The sequence below is a fragment of the Ciconia boyciana genome, chromosome 11 (assembly GCF_034638445.1).
Source record: "Ciconia boyciana chromosome 11, ASM3463844v1, whole genome shotgun sequence".
Lineage (NCBI taxonomy): Eukaryota > Metazoa > Chordata > Aves > Ciconiiformes > Ciconiidae > Ciconia > Ciconia boyciana.
Genome location: NC_132944.1, coordinates 10,688,177 through 10,716,115, shown reverse-complemented (window position 1 = coordinate 10,716,115; position 27,939 = coordinate 10,688,177). Strand labels below are relative to the sequence as shown.

Genomic DNA, 27,939 nt, shown 5'->3' with positions numbered 1-27,939 from the left:
CGGGAAGCTGCACGTATCCAAGGGCTTACATGGACAGCTTTAAATCCTTGAATTTCAGGCTCAAATGACTCTTAGGGTTGAAGTCGTAGCCTATTTTTCTCCTAGCTAATTCATCAATCTCTTAATCAAGCAGCCATAGAGGATACGCAAATGTAATTTCAGCGAGTGATGCTGCTTTACTCACCTACAGGAAAATGTCCCCTGTCTTTAAACGCCTCAGCTGGCAACGCCCTACGCTGAGCCTCGGGCACCGCCAGCGGCTGCAGTACAGCAGTTACCATTGCGAGCAGCGCCGCACTGCCACGTCTCCACGGCTGGAGGTTCGCCTCCCTACAGAGGACAGAAAATCACACGTTTGAATCCTGGAAGGCCGCTACGACACATGGTGCTTTGGCATTACACCTCGATCCTTTGTGTCACTTTCAATGAAGTTTGTAAAAAAATGAAAAACAGGATTCAAATAGGAGGTGGAAAGTCACCTGGCAGCGTTCCCCAATGGGTCCACGCTCTGCCTTAGCGTTACGTAAATGACGGTGACGTTTTTCCTCGTTAGGTCAGCCGAAACGGCCCGCAGCATGACTATCAGTGATGCCACACCTTCTGGAGCGCATAACTTTCACCAGCCGCTGGGAGGGGGCTGTGAGTCCATCTTCTTCCGGGAGCTGTTAACTCTGAAACCTAACGATGAACTAATTAGCAACACAGGCCCCCCCCGCCGAGGCGAGGAAGCATGGCTCACCCACAAAGCCGCCACCGCACCGCGCTACCTGCCCCGCCCTCCGCGGGGCGGGGCGAGGGAGGGCGGGGCGAAGGCGGTCCCCGCCCCCGCCCCGCCCTCCCTCGCCCCGCCCCCGCCCCGCCCCGCGCAGATGGTGCCGCCGCGCCGGGGCGGCCAATGGGGGCGCAGCCCATCAGCTGACCGGCGGCGCCTACCCAGGTGCGCGCCGGCGGCGGCACCACAGAGCGGGCGGCGGGCACCGGCACCGGCACCGGCTCCGCATCCGCATCCCCCCGCTGCCGCTCCGCCCTTCCTCCAGGAGGGAGGGAGGGAGGGACGAAGGAATCCCGCAATCCCGCCCCCCTACCCCGTTTTCTAAACCGCTCCGCTCCGCAGCTCGGCGCGGTGGGACCGCGGATGTGCCGTCCCCCGCGCAGCGGCCGCCGCGGGCAGCCCCGGGGGAGAGCCGCGGGTGAGCCGGCAACGACCTCCGGCAGCCGGTAAGTGCCTCCGCCGAGCTGGGGGGAGGGAGGGAGCCGGGCCTGCGGGGGAGCGCCGCGGGGAGCGCGGTGCCCGCGGGGCGCTCCGCTCCGGGCCGCCGCGGTGCGGTGCTGTGCGGCGCGGCCCGGCCCGGCCCGGCCCGCCCCGGCGGAGGTCCCCGGGGGCCCGGCCCGCACGGGGCCGTGAGGGAGGAAAGTTTGCGGTAGCGGCCGCGCCCCCGGGGGAGCCGGCGCCCCCCGGCCGCCGCCTGCCTCTGCCGGGAAAGTTCCAGCGGGCAGCAAGGTTTGCCGTGCGGACGGCGATTTCGTACCGCACCGGGACCACCCCGGGGCTGCGGGCCGCTTCTCCTCGGACCTGCGGGCGACGGGGACGGCGGATGCGGTGTTTCCGCGGAACAGCGGGGGCTGCAGCATCGCCCTCCTCCCCGCCGGGCGCCCCGCTTTCCCCCGCTTCAGTTTCGCGGTTCGTCGCCGCTTCTTCCTGACCGCGTGGCCCCGGTTCCCGGCGGCGGCCGCGTACCTGCGCCGGGGCGCGGGGGGAGCGCGGGCGGGGAGCGGAGCTGGTGCCGCCTGTGCGGCAGGGCTGCCAGCGTCCCCGACCTCCGATTTGCATGCAAATGGGAGTGTATCCTGGCAGATGTCTTGCCTCATCCATTCACACGGAGGAATGCGAAAAGACAAGGAGTCCTCAGTGTAACAATAGCCCTTAAGAAAACGGCATAAAGGCGCAGTGTGAGCGGGGCTGCCCGGGACCGGCGGCTCCGCCACCTTCCTCCGAGGGCCGAGCGCATTGTTCGCGGGCGGAACGGCCGCTTCGCACCTGTGTTACTGCGGTTCGGTGGCGTTTCCAACTCGGCGTGTGGCCGGGCTGCTGCACGGCGGGGCCAGGATCTCTGCCCCAGCTGAAGCCGCCTCCAGCCGCGGCTCCGCCGGCTCCCTGCCGCACCGGGAGCGGGCTTGGGGCTTTGTTGGTTTTTGGAAGTCGGTTGCCTAACGATGCGCGGGGAAAGGCGGAGGGGCGGCCGCGCTCTGGGCGCGCAGCCCGGCGCAGCGGCGGGGCCCTCCCTGCGCGGCCGCGCAGCGGGACAAAGGGCGGCCGGCCCGGCCGGCCCCGCTCGCCGCGCCTTTGTTGGGGGCTGCCGGCTGTCAAAGGGGCCATTGAGCGCCGGGGGCTCGCCCCCGCCTCGCAGAGCCCCTTTGAGAGCGGGGAGAGAGCGCGCATTGTGCCGGCGGGCTCTGTCTTACCGGGAGAAACACGACAGATGTTGGCCTGCTATTTTAGATCTTCCCCGAAGTTATTTAGTGCTGGTTCGGTGCGTTTCTCCCACTAGGCGATGGAAGGAGAAGTAACAGGATCGCACTCAAAGTAGGAAATAACGCTGTCCAAAGGCGAGCGATCACGCACACGATGCTTATATTGTTGTGCTGGCGCTGCGTGATAGTCCCCAAGTAATGAATCTCTTCAGTAAAAAGTAGTTTGTGGACCTTTAAGTCTTTTTTCCTTACAGACTTAGAGGATCCTTATAAAAAGATCTTGGTATTTCTGAACAAGACTATAAACCTTTTATGGAGAATAATTTCGATGTACGTGAGGTGATCTCACAGATGCTTCAAACGACCGAAGTCACATACCACATCAGTCCCACTGTTGTCTGAAGGGTCCTACCAAAGTACGTCCAAAAGTCTTGCAAGTTGGAATTTAAAGATAGACATGCCGAGAGAAAGAAAAAGCAACGCACGAAGCTTCCTAGATGACAAAGTAGTTAAGAGTACAGGATTTGGTATGTCTGATCGGGCTACGGGCTCTTTCACCGGGTGTACCTCCTCAGCCAGGGCGAGCGCGCGGTGCCGGGACGTCCTCCCTGTCCCACAGCGCTGCAGCAGTGTGTCGTACTGTGGCCCGAAAAGAGTGAAACCTGGGCTTTGAAACTTTCGCCTTGACAGCTAAGAAGTTATCTGAATAAAATTTTGCGTAGTCCCTATAAAATTATATATCCTAGTAGGCATTTTGGACTTTAACAGACCAGTTACTGTGATGACTGTGAAGTATTTTCCATTTATCTAGAACAGACATGAATAATACTACTGATTATTAAAGGAAATAGGGTCTTGCATCAAATTGTATAGATTATAAAAGGATAAAAACTTTTTAATGTTAGCTGTGAAAGACCTTTTTTTTTTTTATTGACATGAATAATGCCAAGCGCATCCAAATGTATGCTGCAAAAAGAAACTTCTGTTCAGTCTGACTTACCAGGGCTCAGACAACTGTGTAGGCACAGATCCAGCTCGGAGACTAGGAAGCCTTGGTTTAAAACCAGTCATATGTGCATCTGATTCCAACTCGTGGAGAAAACGTGATCATTTAAATAAGCATTAGTTAAAACTTTCCTCATCATATCAGAAATAAACAGTAAGTACCCCTCGGTCTTTGAAGAAATACTAATTGCCGCTGGGACGGGGAGCGCGGTGCCTCAGTGGCAGAGGAGGCAGCCCAGGCGGAGGTAATGCTGCGGCCTTTTGTTTTACTTCGATACAGTATCGTGGCACTGCAGAAGCCAGGGAAAACTTTTGCTAATCGGCGTGCTGTATTCCTGCTGCATCCGCCTGTCAGGAGGCTGCTGCTGCCAAGGCAGGCGGCAGCTACCAGCTCTTGATTATTTTTTTTGTAGGGACACTTAAAGCACCTTGGATGAATCATAACCCCAGTCAAGTATTACTGGTACTGCAGCTTGCATAGTTTAGTATTTACTGAAGGTACTTACTTGCATTACTGAAGCTACAGAGTTTTGCTGTTGTTAGGGATGATATAAAATCCAAGTTCATTTAAACAATAATTTTTTGGGTTTTTTAAAATTTCTTGTATGAATTGTTTTGAAGCTTTTATTTCTGTTAATGATATCGATTAGTAAAAAAAGGGTTTTTTGCTTTGGTAGATGGGTTAGAGCTCTAGGCCACATTATTTCTGCCTCTTTTGGATCTGCTGCTTCCCCAGCCGAACGCCTTGGAGCACGCCTGGTCCCAGGTTGGGCTTTGTGTCAGGCTCAGACTAGGATCAGGCATCAGCAAAAGACAAAACCAAAGAAAAAATGTTAAGTGACATTTACAGAAGAGCACTCGTTGTTAACAGCATTTATTTTAATTTTTTTTCAACCAGCAAACTAGCAAGACACTGAAAATGCTTACTGAAGACCCAAACATTTTCAGAAATAAAACCCACTTTCTTTTACTGCGCACTTTAACTACGGAGGTGACTGTTCTTTGAAGCCCTGATTAATATAAATGAGTTGTAATTTTCTGACCAAGCCATCCTAGTTCACATATATTATTCCATTGGCAGACATGTGGTCGCCACAGCTGTCCCCTCATTTGTGTATGAAATGGAAACACTGGTGGCATTTGTAGGTTACCATAGTTACACGAACAATACACGTGTGAGGCTTCATCCTGCCAAGCTCCAGATTTTTTCCTGGCAGACATTTTGTAGACACAGAACTGAAGAAAATCTATGTAAAGTTTTTGGAAGCACATAAATCCGTTTCTCCTCCTATCTGTTTATGTAATGCTAATTGACAGGGAACCTGTGTTTCAGCCTCGCGACAGCTGATTTTTGCATCTTCTCCCAGTTGGAAATGCCATCATGGGAGACGCATGGTGCTCCCAGGAATCCTAAATTCCAGGTTCCAGTCAAGAGCAGTTAAGTAAGTAGCAGGATCAGGCCTTAAATGCTATGGCAAATACAAAACACATCTTTCTTAAAAATAACTTGCAGCACAGCGAGGTCTACACAAAAGCCAACTTTGGAGGTGAAAGAGCTTTTCTCCCCCTTGTGTTACGCAGGTTGGCAATGCCTGTCGGGTTCCCGGGGGAGCAGAGAGGCAGGAAGGAGCCAGCCCCCCCCATGCCGGCTCCCTCAGGAGCATCTGCAGAAATCCAAGAAAGCACACTGAAAAATATTCCCATACTCAGTTTTGTCTCTGCAACTAACATGTACTCACTACGGGAAGAAAGATGGGCAAGAAAACCATGGAGTTGGCTTAGAAACTGATTTTGTTGATATGTCACAAAACTAGTAAATAGTGGTGTTTCTCTAAGAATGGAGTGCTGAAATTCTGCAAAGAGAAATCGAAGGACTACTTTGATAAGAAGCAGTCTACTGAGGATGTGCTTGAAGTAGTCAATGATTTTTCCAGTCTCATTCTTTTCCTGTAGTTGAGAAATTAAGTCCTCCACTAATGGACTTCATAAGGTCAGGAACAGAACATGCCTCCATACAGGTTTAAGAGGTACCCAGATTAAAGTTCTTCTCAAACCCATTCTCTTATTCATTGCTGCTTAAAGCCCTGCAACTTTATTCAAATTTTGTTTTTCTATTTAGATGTTGTCTTTCACTTTTCTACATATGGCACTGAAAGAAAATACTGGACTGGCCTATTTTGTATTGGCCTGATTCTCCTTCTGTTGAAGACAGCAGAAGTCTTTGGCATCAGTGGGAAGAGAGTTAGTCTCTGCTCTTAAATTCTACTGCAAAATGTTTTTATAACTTCACCTTCTAATTCATAAGATCTTAATTTGGTGATACAAGCCAGTATTTTCTTGACTTTCCAGCTGGCTGAATTATCAAAAGAACGGGACCTGGTTTTTACCTGGAGCATAGTTTCTGAAGATCAAGTATTTGAGATGGAGTAGATACCTATTGCTTTTTTCTTTTCTTTTTAACTTAAGAACAATGGGGCAAAGCACTTGTAAGTAACGGTCTTGAAATATTTAACAGGATGCTGTACTGAGAATGCACAGAAGTTATAAAAGTGCCATAGAGAAACAGGTCTTTCCTGTATTTTATTTGGTACAATGGTCTTGCTCCATAATTCTTTCTCTTAAGGTGCTGCCCTTTAGTCCTCCGTGGTAACACAGGACAGTATTTTTCCCGGCCACTTCACAAACCGAAGCGGTCCATTTAACACTGGAGGCAAAGAATACTTATGGGTTTTATTTAGAAACTTTAGAGGTTGTCAGCATCTCATTTCCAGGTATTTAATTTAAACTCTGGCGATTCCAGCAATTTATGTGTCTGTCAGCTTTGATTAGAGCAGGAGTCCCAACCGCTTTTTGAAGCCAAGCCCCCCTCAAGGTATTTGGCAGGGTTTGCCTCTTGCTGGTTCCTCCAGCATTAGCAAACGCCAGGGTGGCAGCGCTCACCTCTGCGGGGGCCCGTGCGGCTGCTCCCACCGATGGCTCTGCGAGTCTCGGTGAGGTGCGGCCCCTCACCTGCATCCAGTGATATCCAGCAATGTCCCACAAGGCAGGGCAGGAGGCAGGGGTGGGTACGTGCGGGTGACTTGTGCGAAGAGGGCTCTTCTTGCATTGGAAGGGAGCAAAACCCCAGGCAGGTGTCAGGGTGGGTGGTAGTCTTCATGCCACGATGCTCCAGGAGCAGGACTAGAGTAGGATCTACCCACCAGCTTGTTTCTCCACCTCTGTGGGTGGGAGCCATCACTGCCCCATCCCGCTGGCAGCCCCATTTCCTTGGGGACCACCTGGCTGGGCATGTCCCACTTCTGAGACCACCGCTGTCAACTGGGAGTCACTTGCTTCATCTCAAAAGAGTTGCTTTTGTAGACAAGCAGGAGGTCTGAAAGTCAAGTGCAGGACTGAAAAATGGCACAGCTGATACTGGGAGAGAGGAGACTTTTGTAAGGATGTGTCTGGTACGTCCATTTGACACTCCTTGTGCTTTACTGAATATTATCTTCCAGAAATATGAAGTTCTGGTTTGATATAGACATATTCAATACCAAAGATGTTATACAGTTACGGCTGAGACCAAAACCGGATTCCCCTGTGTTCAATGCATACCCTTCAAAACTGGAGAAACTCCACCACTGACAATGCAGTTAACCCAGATCTCCATCTCTGTAACTACCGTCTTTGTCTCTTTCACTGGAGTATTTCACCAGAGGTCACTAGTCCTTATTTTATCAGAGGCAGGTTTTAAAGATAACATTAATAGTTTGGAGAAGACTAGGGGCTGTTTCGGTTCATGGGAAATGTTCCCTGGGTTTCTCCTCCATACTGGAGTCTGATATATCATCTACTCCTCAATGCCTAATTTTAATTGATTTATAACTACTTTTGTACAGTCAATGTAACTTGAGTCATCAAGCAAAATGAAATCTTTGGAGTTTGTCTTTATGTAAAAACTGGATTTACACTAAAGTCCTCGCTAACCCCCAACTGCAGCAGCACGATGAGCACTGCACAGGGTACCTGCGCTTCCAGGACATGCACTGCGATGCTAGCTCAGCTCCCCAGGCAGCCAAAACACCCGTGTTTGCGTATGGTCCAAAAGACTTGATCCACTCAAACCAAGCCCAGGTCTTCTGTAATTTTCAGCGGTTGGTCAGCAACATGGTGAAGAATCAGACTAAGTAACTTCTAAGAAACACACAAAAGTTATTTGGAGAGACTTATTGAGCCTGTCCAAAATTTGGTAGAATAGCATTTTATTTGTTTATAAAATATCAATCAAGGCTTGGATTGTCTTTTTGTAATTTGAAAGTGTTTATCATTGATACAATGAATCCTACATTTTCTGTTATTTCATGCATCGTATGATTTATTTGATTAAGCAAGTCCAAAAATACCTAGTAAATGCATACCTTGCTAATGTGGTGCATATAATTACTAGGCTGCAGATGAGCTACTGATTGGCCTTGCTAAACTTTTAAATTACAAATGATCCATCACTGTAACAAATAGAGTAAATATTGATAGGAGATCCACCACTCATAATAGGCATTGCAGTGACTTGTAAATGCATTGCAAAAATAACTTATTTTACCATAGATGAACAACCAGTTAAGTGAACCAGTTGCAAAAATAAAAGTTTTTAAATAGCTGCTTGAAAACAGGTCTTTAAAATGGTTTCATCATAGTATAAGGCACTGAGTAAAACCTGGTAAGTGTTCTTTATAAATTCATTGGCAAATATTTTTCCTTTATCTTTCTGCCGCCCTTTAAGTGAAACAAGTCTAGTATATACAAATTAAACATTACTGTGCCTGAATGAATCACCTTAATTAGGTAAAGACTTTATCTAGAAAGCATCAATAACTTAAAATTTTGAGAGAAATAACTTCTCCTATGTTTTCTGCAATAGGCAGCAATTTTAGTACCTCTATATTTTGCGAGTGCTTATGAAATAAACCCATCTGTGGAAAAGCTGCTGACTTTGCTGTGATAAGACTGAGGACTGAAGCTACAGGAGCAACTTATAGGTCTATTCTTAAACATACAAATACATTAAATATGAAGTATTTTTTCTCTCTCTCTCTTCATTTCATGAACCTCTCAAAGCAAGACTGTGATCTGTTTTCTGCATGAAAGTTAGTCTCAGAATTTAGGTGATACTTGAGATAAAGAGAAATAGCTAAATATAGGCTATTAGTATTTTTACCATTCTTGGTTGAATGAGCCTTGCTTTCCTGATGATGTGGCAGACAACCTGCTCTACATTCCAAGCAATACTACTTAAACAATTTTGGAATGAAATAATGATGGAAAACATATACTCCATAAAACATGTATTTTCTCAGTATGGTGTAATGGTACGTTGGGTTATAAGTTGTGAATGGAAGAAGGAGGTCTTCAGAAAAATGAAAAAAAACTTCATGTAGAAGCCCATTCAAAAGTGTGGCAAGACTTGTGAAAAGGCGTAGGGGAGGGTCATGTAATACAGCTATCTAACTGGAGAGAAAGTAACTCTCTTCTTAGATCAGAGTAGTACCAAACCCAGATCTGTGGCCACTTAATGGAATTATTTCTATCCTGTCTTGACTTGGTTGAGTTCCAAATCTTTGCCTTGGTGCTAATAGCCTTTATATTAGAGCTCAGCACCTCCCATGATAAATCCTTTTATTTTGTTATTGGAATGTTCACAGTCTTGAGTGAACAGTAAGGTGTCTCCATATCAGTCAATTCAATATATGGTTTTATTAACATTTATATGTAAATACAGCTCAAATAGAGAATTTGATCTTGTGAGCATATAACTCCTAGAAAAAAAAATCAATAAGTCTATTTTATTCTAAGGGCTTAAGTCTGTGTAAGCACACTACATGTATAAAATGCATACATATAGATGTAGGCTAACAGTAAAACACAGTTTAATACTTAATCACTAATAATTGAAAACTAAATACATAGTACAGCCACAGGAAATAGAATTATCAAAGTAGAGTGTAACAAGGACTAGAAAAAGAACTCTCTTTTTTCCTTGCTTGAGGATAAACAATTGAAGCTATAGATGGCTGGCTTATTACATATACATGCGTACATACAACTTTTTAATAAGAAGTTTTATGCATTTCCTACAGCCAGTACTATTATGTTGATTTTATAAATACATACTGAGATACTGCCTCATTTCAGTTTTTATTTATTGGCTACCATTTCTAGCACAGGATTTTTTGGCATCCTTTATGGTAGTAACAACTACTTACACGCCGGGGTCTTTCCCAACTGTGGGGGATCCTAAATGACTCATAAAACTGGAGTTTGATCTAGAACTGTGTAGGAAGCAAAATAATCACACTGCCAGAAAGCCAGTCAGCAAAAAGAGAGGAAGAGGATTTTCTGTTGCTTTGTGAAAATCCTGTGGAGTTCTGGCATCCATATTTCTCGTGGTTAAAAATACTTCTCGTGTGCTCCTTATTTCATTATTATTAACACTTCACTTCCACTAGCCAAGCTGCCTTGGCTCTCAGAGTAGTCAGAAACCAAAAAGGAAATTCTACTCCAAAATCCAACCCAATCTCTTAATGCCCTTGTTCCTCTTTTAGAGTTATTTCACTTTTAAAAAAAAAATTTGTTTGTACTGTACTGATTTTGATAGATAGTAAGAAGCAGAGATTATCTGAGTTGTTCTAGTATGAAATCCTCGGGAGGCAGGTGCCCCCATGGGTAACAAGATGTTCAGATCCTTCCATGTGGTTCTGAGATCCCGAGTATGCCAAGACTGAATTCCATTTCTGTTCTTTAAATATGATTAGAAGATGAAGCAGTATTTCTCTAGTCTTGGTCCTCTTTCATTCTTCAGCCAGCAGATACACTAATTGCAAAAAATAGTTGGAACAGGTCTTTCAAAATTAGTTATGCTCCGTAAATTTTAGACACTGTACAAGCTAAAACCAATTAGGTTTAAATTCTCCCTCGTATTTAAAATATACAGAAGGCTATGAATGCATTACAGCATGTGCAGGTGGAAATGAAAGAATTTCCCCAGCGGTTTGTCCTCCATCAACTGCAGGTAGTTGTCCTGCATTTCAGTGCAGAAGGGAAGAGCTGCAAGGAAGGTCTCATGAAACTGGCTTTTAACCTGACAGTGGACGTTACTTGGTTGGCTGTCAGGAAAGCTGATCCAGTCAAATAATTTTATCTGGTAATTATGTGGAGTGAGGATAATGATCACAGACATGATTCTTCTCCATCAAATGAAATAAAAGCTTTACTACTGCTTTCATATTGAACACGGGCAGACCCTGTGTAGCAGGACATGAAAACTAGAGTCATGGGCAATAAAAGAACAGCCCATATTGTCCCAAGAGTAATCTATTTTATGAAAATAAACAGAGTAAAAAAGTAGATAAGTTGGGTTTCTAATGTAAGAATATTACTACTGCACAAACATATCTTGCCGTTCAGGTTTTCAAGGCTTTTAAATGGTTTTATGAGTGTTTTTCTTTCCTAAAGAAGAAACAAACAGACTATATAATTTGACAACCCACTGTTTGGAAAGCACTTATTATTCCTGATGTTTCTAATATGACTTGTTAATGGTAATTTGTAAGAGATTTTCAAACAGATGACAGAAGCTGGGTTGCAATTCCATGGTTGATTTGATGGGCCATCAATATACAGTAGCTGTACTCTGTATGGTATCTAGCCCCTTGTACTCAAGATCAGTATATGAATGAAAATAATTTTTCTCTCTCCTGCAAATTTACTTCAATATTTTAATGAAAAACATTGTATCAGATACAAGTCTTAAGAATAAACCCCCATAAATTACAAATTTTAAAGATTTAATACGCTGTTTCTGCAGTGCAGGCATTATGAATAGGATGCTCTTCGCATTTCTTCTGTGGAGATAAGACTAGTATTTTTCAAAAGAACACAGATAAAGCATGCTAAGGTTGTCCTGAAATACAGCAAATTGCCTTCTCACCAGAGCTTTCCCTAAAATTAAACACTGACTTTATTTTGATGGAATGTGTGTACAGACAAGAAGAAAAAGGAGGCATTATTTGCAGGGAAAAAAACCCCAAACCTTAAGTATTATAAATCCCTGAGGATGTCTTTTGAAGCTTTCTACCATTATTACATGTCCTATAGGCCCTTGTTTTTGTCTTTGCTTTGAATAACAAGCTCGCATTTTCAGATTTTGGTATGCTATTTCAACTGACTTGTATCATTTTTAGCTTGACTCTTCTGTATTTTACACAATTCAGGCTTGTAAATAGCTTATTTCCTGATGACATCAGACACTTTAAAAACCTCAATATAAAAGGCTTACTATCAGGCATGATTCCTCAATATTCTTCTAAAGAGACAGGATTGCACTTGTGAATTTGATTCCTGGGAAAGGAGCCCATTCCGTAGGCGAGCTGTAAATATCCTGGTTAGTAAACTCCAAGTCCAAGTCTGGCCTCTTTCTCTAGGATGTACAAGGTCACTGATGTTCTTGACTGGAGTAAGCCCTGATGTTAGTAACACAACATTTTAGACCAGGTTTTGTGTTGTGCGTGCTTGTGTGCTTTAGTGGGCGCACATACATATTCATGCGGCAGTACTTAAATGCCTGCCTCTCTCCTAAAGCACTATCAAAGGTTATTGTTCACCTGTAGTGTGGCACCAACAGCTCAGTTTTTCTCTACAGAAAATGGGTGGATATAGAACTGCAAAGGCCCTACTGCAGCTCAAAGCAAGACAAGTCACTTTTTACCTCCAACACACACACAATACCCTCTCCTTAAACTTGTCAAACTGTCTTAATCTGACCATAATGAACTCAACCTGAGCTCATTATGGGCCAGTTCATCTCCAGCGTTGCTTCTAGCATAAGTAGATCTTCAGGCTGTATCTTTGCCAGACCAACCAAGCCAACCTCTTTGTGTCGCCTGTCTGAACAGGCTCTTCCTTTCCCTGACTATGGACTTTGTATTGATCCCAGTCTGAATTTGGTTTTCTTGATCACCATGTTCTAGCTGAAGCCTCACCAGTTCTTATGCCTTGGCACTAATACTCAGTCGTTGCAGTACACTCTAGATCCCTGGGCATGGATGCTGGGCTGTCTAACATGCATTTTCCTAATGACCCACCTGAATCCAGGATGCAGCAGCCCAGGACAAGTTTTCCCGAACTGACTGATGATGGAGGGTGTTTATATGGCAGTAGTTTCACAAATGATGATGATGAGGAAACAAGAAAGCTGCACGAGTCATTAGCAGAACATTAGCATAACAGACAATTTTCCAAAAGACTAACTACATTACTTAGGCTCAATATATGAAAATGTTTCTGTGGAGAGATGGGTAGGTACTGTGGATCTGTATGTGCTTCTGGCTCACAGCAAGTGCAAAATAAATTGCTTGTCTTAGCCCAAGGTAATTTTCTTCATGTATCTGATCCCTCAGACTTTTACCTAGGCATATTTAGTATATGTGGCTGCCAACCAACATCTATGCTGATGCTACTTGCAATATAAAAGAAATTTTGCAAGAATGAACCACTGAATGCTGGAAAGAGAAGATTTTCTGTGGTAGTATTGTTGTTTCAAAACAGACATCCAAATATCCCTGTGCAAATAGTTTCTTTTTTCAGCAATTTTTAATAGTGACCATTAATACAGTTGTCATGGAAGTGACAACACTTTGTCTTCCTATTACCAAGAAAAAATGTTTAACATCTATTTTTTCTAGTTAGCAAGTTATGAACACTTTTTATGAACAGTTTATTTCATGATTGTCCCTTCATAGTCTCCTCTTACTGCACTGTGGTCTTAAACGTACTTTTTCTTTGGATTGCCTCAACTACTAGACAAACTCTCATCAGCAAGGCTACAGCTGCCAGCACACACCTCTCTCCACCCCACAGGAATGCTGAAATGAAGAATCTTTTGCTCCATAACCAAATACTCCCCCATTATGATTTCTTGGGCCAAACAAATTCTCACCATTAAGCAGTTTTTGCAACCTAGCTGGACAGAGAAAGCCCTGCACAAACTCTCCCCACTGCATTTCCAGCATGGGAGACACAGGAATGATGCTCACCTTTTCTGCTCACAAGAAACATGAATAAGCTAATATCCCAGACAGCTGCTGTGGGTTTGCTTGCTGACAGAAGTGTGGTTTCTTAATGTACTGGGTACTGAGAGGTGCTATGGAAAATGCATTTATTTAGCCCCTAGTAAAATATTTCCCTCCGTATCTCTCCCATAGAATCATAGAATGCTTTGGATTGGAAGGGACCTTTACAGGTCATCTGGTCCAACCCCCCTGCAAGAACAGGGACATCTTTAACTAGATCAGGTTGCTCAGAGCCCCATCCAACCTGACCTTGAATGTTCCCAGGGATGGGGCCTCCACTACCTCTCTGGGCAACCTGTTCCGGTGCCTCACCACCCTCATTGTAAAAAATTCTTTCTTAAATCCAGTCTAAATCTGCCCTCCCTTAGTTTAAAACCATTGCTCCTTGTCCTGTCACAACAGGCCTTGCTAAAAAGCCTGTCCCCATCTTTCCTATAGGCCCCCTTTAAGTACCAGAAAGCTGCTATAAGGTCTCCCCGCAGCCTTCTCTCCTCCAGGCTGAACCACCCCAACTCTCTCAGCCTGTCCTCGTAGCAGAGGTGCTCCAGCCCTCGGATCATGTTTGTGGCCCTCCTCTGGACCCGCTCCAACAGCTCCACGTCCTCCTTGTGCTGAGGACCCCAGAGCTGGACGCAGCACTGCAGGTGAGGTCTCACCAGAGCAGAGCAGGGGGGCAGAACCACCTCCCTCGACCTGCTGGCCACGCTGCTTTTGATGCAGCCCAGGGTACGGTTGGCCTTCTGGGCTGCGAGCGCACATTGTGGGCTCATGTCCAGCTTTTTGTCCATCGGTACCCCCAAGTCCTTTTCCGCAGGGCTGCTCTCAATCACATCATCCCCCAGCCTGTATTGAAACCGAGGATTGCCCCGACCCAGGTGTAGGACCCTGCACTTGGCCTTGTTGAACCTCATGAGGTTCACACAGGCCCACTTCTCCAGCCTGTCCAGGTCCCTCTGGATGACATCCCGTCCTTCTGGCGTGTCAGCTTGGTGTCATCTGCAAACTTGCTGAGGGTGCACTCGATCTCGCTGTCAATGTCATTGATGAAAATATTGAACAGCACTGGTCCCAGTATGGACCCCTGAGGGACACCACTTGTCACCGATCTCCATCTGGACATTGAGCCGTTGACCGCTACCCTCTGGATGCGACCATCCAACCAGTTCCTTATCCACTGAACAGTCCACCCATCAAATCCATATCTCCCCAATTTAGAGAGAAGGATGTTGTGTGGGATCGTGTCAAAGGCTTTACAGAAGTCCAGACAGATGACATCCATTGCTTTTCCCTTGTCCACTGATGTGGTAACTCCATCGTAGAAAGCCACTAGGTTGGTCAGGCAGGACTTGCCCTTGGTAAAGCCATGTTGGCTGTCTCGAATCACCTCCCTGTCCTCCATGTGCTTTAGCATAGCTTCTAGGAGGATCTGTTCCATGATCTTCCCAGGCACAGAGGTGAGGCTGACAGGTCGGTAGTTCCCAGGGTCATCCTTTCTACCCTTTTTAAAGATGGGCACAATGTTTCCCTTCTTCCAGTCACCAGGGACTTCACCTGACTGCCATGACTTTTCAAATCTCATGGAGAGTGGCTTGGCAGCTACATCAGCCAATCCCCTCAGGACTCTGGGATGCACCTCATCGGGTCCCATAGACTTATGTATGTTCAGGTTCCTCAGGCGGTCATGAACCTGATCTTCCCTTACAGTGGGAGGAGCTTTACCCCCCTGGTCCCCAACAGGTTGTCCACTGACTCGGGAGGGGTGAGGAGAGCGGTTGCCAGAGAAGACTGAAGCAAAAAAGTTGTTGAGTACCTCAGCCTTCTCCTCGTCTGTTGATACTGGGTCACCATTCTTGTTCATCAGTGAAGGTACGCTTTCTTTAACTTTCCCGTTCTGGTTGATATACCTGTAGAAGCCCTTCTTGCTATTCTTTGCATTCCTTGCCAAGTTCAGCTCCAGCTGCGCCTTGGCCTTCCTGACCCCATCCCTACACAAGCGGGCAGCGTCCCTATACTCTTCCCAGGTTGCCTGTCCCTGCTTCCACTGCCTGTGCAGTTCCCTCTTGCTCTTTAGTTTGACCAGCAGGTCTCGACTCAGCCATGCTGGTCTCGTCCCTTCCTTGCCTGATTTCCTACATCTGGGGACTGAGAGCTCCCCATGGAGCTCTCCCTAATGGGGATGGTTAATAAATTAACCATTATTTCTGTTGATATCAAGTTACCAGCTGTTATGACTGTTGTAGTGGTTTAGTACACTAGAAAATACGAATTTATTAAATGAGGGGGAAGGCAGAGAATGCTAAAAGCAGTCCCTTACAAGCTCAGTATCTCCCGAAAGAAAGGTATAATACCCTCTTACTGTTTAGGGGAAGCTTCCCCACGCAGTGTTTTTAAAATAAATTTTAAACACAGAATTAAAAGAAGTGCCATCAATCACATGACCCGTATTAAATACCATTTGGGGGGGGGGGGGGGGGAGATTTTGTGATATGACTCTGTCCTAAGGGAGGTTTTGAGGACTGATACTCTCCCTTAATCCAAAAAGCCAGGAGCCACTGCTCTGGGCCTGCTCTGGAACTGGTGTTTCTTTCAGAAACATTCCCTGGCCTTCAAAAGCCAAAATCTTCTGAACTGATCCCCTGACTTGTCTTTGGCTTGGACTGCACTCGGCTACTAGGGACATACTGTATTTGTTCTATATGAAAAAAAGAACAAGTTAATACAAAAAGGATCTCGCTGGGCAAAATGCTGAGATGTCTAGCAGGAAAGGGGCACACGCTAACACTCAAATTCTTCTCAATTCAGTCTCACTGCTTCCAGTGAGAGTTGGGAACTTTTCCAGGAGCAATCCCTGGTTTACCCACATGGGCTTGGTGATTGGTGGCTATTTGGAACTGCATACTGTCACAGACTTTGTTTTCAAAACCTGGTTGTCCTCCAGCTTATCCACCAAAAAAATAAATATTTCTGACATACGTATCTTGTCTAGTTTTTATTTGGAAAGATGTGATTATAATTCTAGATAGGACTTCAGAACCTGAGAAGAGTCTAACAACGGGAAACATAGTCTTCCAGCGAAAAACATCGTGTTATTTTATTCCTTTGGACACTAAGTGTCACAGAGGTGTCTGGGACCAGTCCTGCCAACACTGCGAAGACTGGAAAGCTGAGACATCCAGGGACAAAGGGATGGCTGCCAGTGACCGCTCAGAGAGCTGGCAGCTTCTTACAAACATGAGAGCTGAGATGGCCAAGCACATCATATATAAACAGCAGAACAAAAGCAGCCATTGCTATTTAGTTATACAAAAAGCTGCAGTGCACTTTTTCACTGATAACAGCTGCCTCTTTAGTTTTTATCAGAGCGACGGATGGGGTTTTATAGCATAAGCAGCAGATAAAGCAAAAGTCCATGACTTTGCTTTTCCCTCATGCTGTGGCCTCTGGGCTGCCATTCACGGAAGCACAGCACTAAAATGGACTGGGGCATGCGGAGCCGATTGGAATTTACTTTTTGATTACACTGGATTTTCATTTACAGCTTCATTCAAGCTGCCCTGGGCTGGGAGAGATTGGAGACAGTAATGTGCAGGTCATTTCTAAAGAACATTTTCCAGTTAAAGAAAATTAAATCCATTTGCAGTAGAAAATAGCTAGAGAAGAGAAAGTGTCACTAGTAACTTGTAAAATCATATGTCTACAATGATTATAAACCCAGAACTCTATTCAATAAAACCAGAAATGCTTTTTTACCAAGGATGAACAATAAATGTAATGTGCAAGTAAGAGGATATAAATATTCAACAAAGGAAGGATCGAATTAGAGGGTTTTTTTTCAAAATCTAGATGTGCTCCAACATATTTTAAAAGAAGCTTTGAAGTCTTTTTCAGGCAGTTTCGTTTTTAAAGTATTAGATGATTCATATAACTACATCAGAGCTAAATCAGTACTAAAAAATCATTAGGGCCCACAGCTTTATAAGGCATGGACTTCTTTCTCTTCGTCTACTTAGAAAAAAGTTACAGGAGAGACTCTGAAGGCAGGAATGTTTGGAGCAATATTACCTCTTGTAGTGGCATCTGGTTTGGTGCAGGCTGTTGCCCCCAGTCGTGCTGCTCCCTTTCGTGCCTCACTGAGCCAAGGCTGCAGAGCTGGACCAGAGACATCTCCCTGCGCAAGGGAACAGCCCACGGGTAATGGCAGCTCAAAGCACCTCCAGTACCTGTCTGAAATTGTTACCAGAGGAAATCACTGCCTGCATTACTAACTGGCAAATACTATAATTTGAGAAATCTGGTATTAAATCAATTAAACTTCGGACTTCGTCAATATTCCTAGAACTGTCTAGTTTGCGTCACCTACAAATGGATTGTAATTGAGAGAAGCATCCATTAAAGTCAGCATAACTCAGTTTATGCCAGCCTCCTCATCACTCTATGTTAATATATTCCTTACTATTACAGTGCCATTAGGATTTATTTTTGTTAATGCAGTTAATGTCTTATTCAATTCTTCCATCAGTTGAAAGTTATTTGAGAAGGAATGTTTGTTCTACATCTGGCTTTTCCCCCTCCAGCATGCTCTTCTCAGCTCTCATTTCAGTCTCAGCTACCAGAGAGAAAATCTAACTCAACAGGGTCAAATGCTTTCTGGCTAACATTCCTGTTTCCCTTCCTCCAAAATACAACCACAGAACAAATAACAGCATGCCAAAATAAAAATTCTATTTGGTGTGTTCTACTTAGAGCATTATATCAGAATCTGAAATAAAATACTGTAATTTCATTATTTAATATGCTGACCAGGTTTTGAAGTAAAAGTGTTGTATAAATTGTATTCCTGTCACCACTATCTAGATTACTATTTTAAAACTATTTTTAAAAGCTGTATTTAGTTTTATTATTTTATATAGTAATATCTTTTGTGGGTTTTGACTAGGTTGACTTCACTACGTTCTAATTGAAAAAGATGCTATTTCCTGCTTTCTGCTACTACATTTTATCATTGTTAGGTACGCTGTCTCAGATATAGCACAACTTGACTATTTTAGTTACACAAAAAGACAAAACATTTGTTTGAGAAGTCTCAACTGCAATCATTAGAGCATGAGATTTACAGTGTCGCCTTGAATTTCAAGAGATCTGCTCTTTAAATCCTTATTCAGATTTGTTACGTGCCTTGCTCGCATATGCTTTGCATTTAATTCAAAGCTTGTTGAACACAGGCACTAACCTGTTTAACCTTCACTGTGAAATACTGTAAAGGTATACTTTATCTGCCAATACTGACGTGCACAACGAGCCAAGAGGAATACTGCTAAGCATGTGAAATCACCACCACAAGCACTAGTTGGAGAAAATCAGTTCATGCAGCATCACCATCACCGAAGCAACATACTTCTGAACTGGAAGATAGGCAGCTGTTGTATTTAACACCACAGGTGCCAAATTGCACATTTTTACACATACACATACAGAACTCTCAAAACTGTATCCATGCTTTTTACAGCAGCAGTAATAGATAGGTTTGCAGGTAACAAACTGTTTCCTGGAGCTTACTTTTTCAATAAAGTGAAAATGAGAAAGATTTTACTAAGAGCTTACATTTTCCTTGAATATGTGTTTAAAGACCCACGACGCAACAGATTTTCTGAGGTACGTTGGACACTGTTGGGTTAATTTAAACTTACTCTTGCATGAATAACTTCAGGCTAAAAAGAGATAAATTGTGTGGTTTACACAGTAATTTGGAATTGTGATACACAGTTCATGTATGATGCACAATGCAGTACAAACAGCTAAAATAAGGACAGTACATTCATTTAATCAAATTTACTGCTATTGTTTGGTGCTTAGCTGGATTAAATCTAAGCTGTTATCTGGAACCAATTTGATTAACTCTGAAGAATTCTGGCAAAGTTCGTATGCATTTAGCTTGAAACTTATAAACCAGCATCTTCCTGAGCCTTAATTCCACACACCTGAAATCCAAGCTTTGGGGACAGATCTGGTACCCTGACTCCCATCGGGATTATGCTCTGAACACTCGTTTGAGACGTAGCTGCGCTCACAAGCACGTCTGCGATCTTTAGCATTTCTCAAGCCATTCAAACAGATATTGCAGAGTAAAACTGAAAGGTATTCGAAAGTTTTATTTTCAGACGATTGCATACATTGTTCCAGTCACTCACTTGGGAACTATCAGAGAGTTTTCTCATGTAAATCCCAAGTAGAAGAGAGTTCCAAACCCTACATAACTTAACTACACCAGATCAGGATTTTCATAAGAGACATGAATGTTAAAATAATGATGTTTTCAGATATTTTTCTTTAAAGGATGAAGAAATTAAATAATATATGAACTGTATATGAGATGACCATAACATATACCCTAATCTGTTTTCAGGAACATCTTCAGACACTGATTTGCAGAAGATTCTGGAACACAGAGGAGCAGCTAGGAGTCTTCAGACCATTTCTTGTCTTCTCTAAACTCAGAAAATCATCTTTCACCTTCTGGATGTCCAAGCCTTTCACCTTAAACTTCAAGCTTTACATTTTCTGCCTGATAACAAATTAGCCTCTCAATCTGTTATTTTAAGGGGCTGGGGAGCTGAACTCACTAGCTGACCAGCATGGCGAAGGTTAGAGTTGTTTTAACTGTTTGCCAGTTGGTGCTAGAATTGTTAATGAATTCATTAACTGAGTCTTCCATACAGAGTAACGAATGTCCACAGCTTTGTGTATGTGAAATCAGGCCATGGTTTACACCACAGTCAACGTACAGGGAAGCCACAACAGTTGACTGCAATGACCTTCGATTAACAAAAATCCCCAGCAATCTTTCCAGTGACACTCAAGTCCTTCTGTTACAAAGCAACAACATTGCAAAGACCACAGATGAACTCCAACAGCTATTTAATTTAACAGAATTGGATTTTTCACAAAATAACTTCACAAGTATCAAAGACGTGGGGCTCTCAAATCTCACTCAACTTACTACTTTGCACCTGGAGGAAAATCAGATAACGGAGATGACCGACTACTGCTTGCAAGACCTTTGCAATCTTCAGGAGCTGTATATAAATCACAACCAGATCAGCAGCATTTCTGCAAATGCATTCTCTGGCCTGAAGAATCTTTTGAGATTACATCTCAACTCCAACAAGTTAAAGGTTATTGACAGCCGTTGGTTTGATTCCACTCCTAACTTAGAGATTCTCATGATTGGAGAAAATCCAGTGATTGGAATATTAGATATGAATTTCAAACCACTCTCAAATTTAAGGAGTCTAGTTTTGGCAGGTATGTATCTCACAGACATTCCTGGCAATGCCTTGGTAGGCTTGGATAGCCTTGAAAGTCTTTCCTTCTATGACAACAAATTGGTAAAAGTTCCTCAGCTTGCGCTTGAGAAAGTTCCAAATTTAAAATTCCTGGATCTCAACAAAAATCCAATTCATAAAATTCAAGAAGGTGATTTTAAAAACATGCTCAGATTGAAAGAGCTTGGAATCAATAATATGGGAGAACTCGTTTCTGTTGATAGGTATGCGCTGGACAACCTGCCTGAACTTACAAAGCTTGAAGCCACCAACAATCCAAAGCTGTCTTACATACATCGTTTGGCATTTCGCAACGTTCCTGCCCTGGAGAGCTTGATGCTGAACAATAATGCCTTGAACGCAGTCTACCAAAAGACGGTGGAATCCCTTCCAAATCTGCGTGAGATCAGTATCCACAGTAACCCGCTCAGGTGCGACTGTGTCATTCACTGGATCAACTCAAACAAAACCAATATCCGTTTCATGGAACCTCTATCCATGTTTTGCGCCATGCCTCCAGAATACAGAGGACAGCAGGTGAAGGAAGTGTTAATACAGGATTCAAACGAACAATGTCTTCCAATGATCTCTCATGAGACTTTTCCAAATCACTTAAACTTGGACATTGGCATGACAGTTTTTTTAGATTGTCGGGCCATGGCAGAACCTGAGCCAGAAATTTACTGGGTCACTCCTCTCGGCAATAAAGTAACTGTCGAAAGTCTCTCTGACAAATACAAGCTGAGTAGTGAAGGCACCTTGGAAATCTCTAACATCCAGGTTGAAGACTCTGGGAGGTACACCTGTGTTGCTCAAAACATAGAAGGGGCTGACACGAGGGTCGCTACTATCCGGGTGAACGGAACACTTTTGGATGGTACCCAGGTTCTGAAAATCTACGTTAAGCAAGCTGAATCGCATTCAATCTTAGTGTCTTGGAAAGTTAATTCCAATGTCATGACTTCCAATTTAAAATGGTCATCGGCCACTATGAAGATTGACAACCCTCACATTACGTACACTGCTAGGGTCCCAGTTGATGTACATGAATATAACCTCACGCATTTACAACCATCTACAGATTATGAAGTGTGTCTAACGGTGTCAAATATCCATCAGCAAACACAGAAGTCCTGCGTTAATGTTACAACAAAAAATGCAGCTTTTGCGCTAGATATTTCAGACCAAGAAACCAGCACTGCCCTCGCAGCAGTAATGGGATCCATGTTTGCTGTCATTAGCCTCGCCTCCATTTCTGTTTATATTGCGAAAAGATTTAAGAGAAAAAACTACCACCACTCATTGAAAAAATATATGCAAAAGACCTCTTCAATCCCACTGAATGAGCTCTACCCTCCACTTATTAATCTCTGGGAAGGTGACAGTGAAAAAGACAAGGATGGTTCTGCAGAGACCAAGCCAACCCAAGTCGACACATCCAGAAGCTATTACATGTGGTAACTCAGAGGATATTTTGCTTCTGGTAGTAAGGAGCACAAAGACTTTTTTGCTTTATTCTGCAAAAATGAGAAGTTGAAGACTTTTGTATTTTTGACTTTGCTAGTTTGTGGCAGAGTGGTGAGGACAGGTGGATATTTCAGAATTTTTTAGTATAGCGTATCGCAATTGTTTGACACAAATGGCAGCTTCACCTAGCTTCCAATTCTTTTTTTTTTTTTTCCTTTTTTTTAGTTATTGTGCTAAACTTAATGCTGTTCTAACTACAGTGCTGAATAAAATTAATGAGAGGCTGGGGTTACCCTGTGATTCAAAAGTAGCACAACCCCATTCTTCTGAAGCCATCAGTAGAGTACAGTATCCTGCAAAGCTAACATACAGTTTTGAAACTGCATTGAACAAGGTTTGTAACACTGGTCTAAGGACTCATACACTGAGAAAAGGAGACCTTGAATGATGTTAGTTGACTGTACTGTAATGTTGTATCAACTGATTTGAATGTTTTTGACTTTGAACAATGAGTTTTCTTTTTTCTTTTTATTTTTGTAGTAGTTGAGAAGGCTTAGGTAAAGCTAACAGGAAATAGAAATATGTACATCCAATTTTTTAATGTAACAGACTAAATGTTAATTGTTCTCTTATTCTTTTTATTATATTTAGTAGACACTTTTGAAGAATACTAGAGTTTTGTTGTGTTTAAATCACCAACACATGGTGATTTAGTTTTGTTCTGATTTTTTATTTTAGAAGTCACAATAATGTATTGGGTTTAGATGTCACCAGTTTGACTGGTGATCATGTTTTGACGTAAAATATATCAAAAATGTTATATATAAAAATATTGTGGGTTTTTTCTCGATGGAATTATGTTTCAACAAAGTTCCAATTCTTTTAAATGCATTTATTTTAATAGCAGTGTTTTCTCTGCACTAGATGCAAAATATTGAAAATAATTTAATCAGAAAAATGTATGGGTACGGCTTTTGGACTGTAAGTCACATGCAGAATCAAAACTGTTTGGCATAAGGTACACAGCAAAAATAATTCACCGAGTGTGTAAAAAAGCATCTTCCTTTTTGTATACTTTTCTGTTTATAGTTTGAGCTAAGATACAAATGAAGCTGACATTTAGCTGTCATTATGATCAGTTAGGACAAAAAAAACCCCAACTCAGTGCTACCAAACTGAAATAAAACAGTTGAATCCTGGCATATACTTTAAAAAAATAAAAGAAGTGAATTGGATTAACGTTCCTTCAAAAGCAGAAATTAAGATAGCTAAAACTAACAAGACAGTAATATGTTTGGGTCCAATACTGAACTGTATTTTTTACAGACTTAAAATTAACCAGTACTCTTAAGTATTTTACTGAATTAGTATGTTAAAGTGCAAAAACTCAGAAAGCAGTGGTGTTTCTATGTGTGCACTGGGTATAATATAAATGCATAATTTACAGTTGAACCTACAGAAGCTTTGTACGTTGTCTTTTCTGAATCCATGAAAGTTCTCCGCAGGGACTGCACACGAGCCACAAGCAGGGTGGCCTTCTGGTGAAGTACGTGGTTACAGTTATAATACATACCTAATCAGCAAGCACAGAATTTTCTACACTTTATGACCAGTATCAATGTGCAACTTTTTACATGTTTTTACATACCAAATACGTTATTGGTAAGTAAAAGTTAATTGTTAAAATAATGGATGTGCCTGGGTTTTGAGGTTGTTTGGCGTTTTTTAACTCACTAGCTTCTTAAGTATATCAAAGACCCCTCCCAAAATTTACAAATAGCTTAAAACTTCTTTTTCCCCTTCAGCCAACTGTCTAAAAATGAAAAAGTTATCAGCATAGTTTCACTAATAAGCTGCTTTGGTGCAAAAACTTCAGTACGTCTCTTGGATACATGCCTTGTTGATCTTGCATTTCAACATAAAGCTGAGTGAAGCTATTAATTACGCATTTAAATCAAGCACTTACGCTGCTATACACAATCTTTTATATGTTCATGAGATCTCATACATTTTTAATCATGTGACAATTAGATGTTGGGATTAGGCAAGTGTCTTCTGATCATGCAGAAGTAGCATGGTGGAAGCATTTATTCGTCACCTTCTGCTGTATTTGTTTCTAATGTTAATGCCTGTCTCTTGCCTTCTTCTCCAGAAAAGCTTCAGAGCAATAATTATCATCTTGTCTATATGCTATTCTAACCTTAAAACTGCCTCTATTATTATAGCAGGCATGATGAATTAAAACTGAGATCTTTTTGGCAGTGAAGATTCACTCTACTTTTTCCAGAGAAAAGGACACAGTGAGGACAAGGTTGACAGCAAAATTATGGCTTCCAACTTGCATGACATCATAAAATTGTCTTTAGAAAAGAATTAATTGAACACATGTCAGATAGCGCAGAGCAAGCCCCTTTCTCCATCATCTCCTCAGCTTCCAGCAGCACTTGAACAGCTATACCATAAATATTAACAAAGATCACGCAAAGACCATGGTGCTCTACCTGAACCTCCTATCGAACCTGCGGAAGAATACATCACTTTGGGTCCAAGGTGTTGGTTCACCAGTCACTGTAAGCTAACCTAGGCATGGGGCTGCCCTCCAAAACAGCGATCCTGCTCTTCCTCCTCCCTGTCCCCACCTCCCATCCTCAATTACACACAACTTGGAGATCTGCTTGCCTTCTGAACATGCTCATATTGACCAGTCCCTGCTGGTGAAGACAGACCACACTGAGAACTTTGCTCTGTGTGCATATGTGTGGCCGGATTTGTTTTCACTTGGCTATCGCTGCAGTTTGGGCAGTTTCAGAAACACAATGACTGGCAAAAAGGTAGGTGGCAGGGACACATGGCCACAGAGCAGGACAAAGCAGCACTCAACAGTTTGATCAGCAATCACCAACAGTAGCTGGGGGGGGTATGGGAAGTAAAGCAATGTTTAACATGTTCCTTTCCACTGGGGAAATAATGGGCCTTTTGTTCCCTGCAGACCTATTTGGCAGTTTTATGTCATTTGTTATCATCTTAGAGCAATGCTGTTGAAGAATAGCAGGAGAAAATGGCCTTATGACAGCCATACACTTCTCCAGGATGTGCTGGTCTGCAGTATTTCAGGGTAGCTGATGTTGCTGGGACTCCAGGAGAGAGATGCAGGTTACCTGAGAGCAGCTGAGCAGCAAGAAGCACCTAGTGAATACAGTATATTCTGCACACACAGCCACTAGTCATAAGTATTTTCAGCCTTGTAATCTGACCCCTTAGAATTCTGTACAGATCCCCTGGAAATTTAAAATTTTGCTAATAAAAGAAAAAAGTGGGTAAGAGATTAATCAAATGTGGCATATAATCTTAATAAATAACCTTCAATCTTGTGCTAGCAATTTTGTGCTTGCAGTTTATTGTGAGCAAAAATAAAAATACTGTGCCTAATTGCCTTCAAAATGTATTTGCATCTACTGTTCACCGAAGACAAAAAAACACCCCCAGTTTGCTCAGAATCAGAGATTAAGACTGGCCACTTTAAAAACAGTATGGGAAAAAACATTGTTATCTTTCATTTGGCTAACAGTTTAGAAATGCTGTGTAAGAGTAGATATTTCATACCCAACTAAACTTCTGCAGTGTTAATTCCACTTGGTTGCCCAATAATAAAATATTTCAGTCCCCTGAAGAGTAAATAGCTCACTCAAGTGTGGTGTGCAGTATTCCAGCTAAATCCACTTTTCATTTCCTCACCTAAATCATAATATCCTATTGGATTGAGAGAGGATATTTTCACCCATGAACCAAGACTCATACTGGACGTGGTCTTGGAATGAAGGGCACAAATACACTGATACTTTCATAGAGCTACAATCTGCCCTCCAGCCCTGCCTCACGAATACGTACTCATTTAGTTACTAAAAGAAGGTTATGAAGAGAAAAGGCCAACAGTTTGGACCACTGGTTTCATACATGGGTTAAAACTGGAAATAGGTCACCAAATCTGGGATCCAGTGAGAAGTGCATAAACTTACCCTAATGCCACTGACAAGCTGGGATGTAAGTGATAAAAGGAGCATCTTTTTGCATTCAAATTAGGCAACTCCTTTTGCTTTGTGCTGGCAACCTTGAAAACAAGACAGGGCCAACCACTGCAATGAAATTCCCAAAATTCAGTGGGATAAGCAGCTGGGGGCTACTTCTGCAACATCTCCACCGCAGCTGATGCACCCTGTATGGGAACAGGACAATTCACTCGGGGTATTTCTCTTCCTAATCATCTCACTATCCTGCAAAGCATCGTGATGGACATGTGCACAAATGGGCGAGTCATGGTGGAAAAGCACACGGGCATATGGGACCAGTGCCAGAAGGAGCTGTTTCACAATACACCCGACACACTAGGAGTAGCTGTCTGTTACACTGTAATCCTGTTCCGCGACCCACCACCGAAATGAATGCCATGAACTTCTGCTGCCACTGGAATTTGCCTTCTCACGCTCACTGTGCTGACAGCACAACCGCTGCAGCCCCAGTGCCCACAGCTACGGAAACCCCAAGACTGAAGGGCAAGGTGAACGTGCTACCATTGAACTTTCTTCAGGAAAACCCAGAGTGCCTGAGCTGGAGATACCAAATGCTGTTACACATAGCCCTTGTTAAAATACTGGCACTGTATCCCTGCAAAAAAAGATACTACCGCTACCAAAACCCCTAGATAACATTTCTTTGCAGTGTCATACAGAAGTGAATGTTCTGTGTTTCCCCTGAACCGTCAACCTTTTAATCTTCTCCTTTTCTGCTCTTTCCAACTACTGCAATTTTTTACATTTGAGAACTTTTATCCACCCACTCTCTCGTATGTTTGCTCTGTAGTCAGCCTTTCCCCGGTCTCATCCTGCCCCATGCCCTTCTGCCATTCAAGGGCAAATCCTTCACAGCCTTGGTCATCACAAGATCTCAAAAGATTACTCTAAAGGACTTCTAATTTGTATTTAACTTTGCAGCTACCTGTTTTCTCCGCCAGCCTTTCTCCCTTCACCTAATTCTTACCCTGTTTTTCTTTCAGCCATTTCCGTTTGGAGACCTCAATTGCTGTTGACTGTCAGTAAGAGTCAGATCAAGGATGCGATTCCGGCAGGCAGCGTTTCAGTGCTACCCTGCCGCCTCCCCATTTACTGCTAATGCACAGAACTTTCGCTTCCGCTTAGCAAAAACCCTAAATGTCTTCCCATGTCTCTCTGCTCCAGTTCTCTATCCGTCCGTATTTGTGAGCACATTATGACCCTCTGTTTTCTACTGGTATGAAAGCAACAAAAGACTAATTTTTCTTTCTAGTAAGGTAAAGGAGATTTACCATAAAATTTGTACTATTGTGTATTTATGTCAAGTAGACCAAAGGAATGCTGAAACATAATAAAAGACTCGTAACAACAGTTTTTGAAATACATGGAAATAAATTCTTTGGAAAAGCTGGAACTGATCATTAAGTAAAATTTTCAGAAGCAACTAAATGACTTAAGAGCTTACATCTCATTAACTTCAGTAGTACATTAGGTGCAAAATCAGGTAAATGAGATTTTTCT

General features: G+C 43.1%; 1 protein-coding gene across 2 annotated transcripts; it reads left to right on the top strand.

Annotated features, from left to right (window-relative positions):
* Positions 1-867: 867 nt before the first annotated feature.
* On the top strand, positions 868-27,939 carry LRRN1 (leucine rich repeat neuronal 1). Of its 2 annotated transcripts, XR_012044608.1 has the most exons (3): positions 868-1,218; positions 19,987-22,766; positions 27,423-27,928. XR_012044608.1 is itself a non-coding variant. In XM_072876088.1 (2 exons), the coding sequence occupies exon 2, from the start codon at positions 20,216-20,218 to the stop codon at positions 22,364-22,366; it is 2,151 nt and encodes a 716-aa protein (XP_072732189.1). In that variant the 5' UTR covers positions 868-1,218; positions 19,987-20,215; the 3' UTR covers positions 22,367-27,939. The 2 variants fall into 2 exon arrangements, 1 of the variants encoding a protein (XP_072732189.1); XM_072876088.1 differs by having other exon boundaries at positions 19,987-27,939.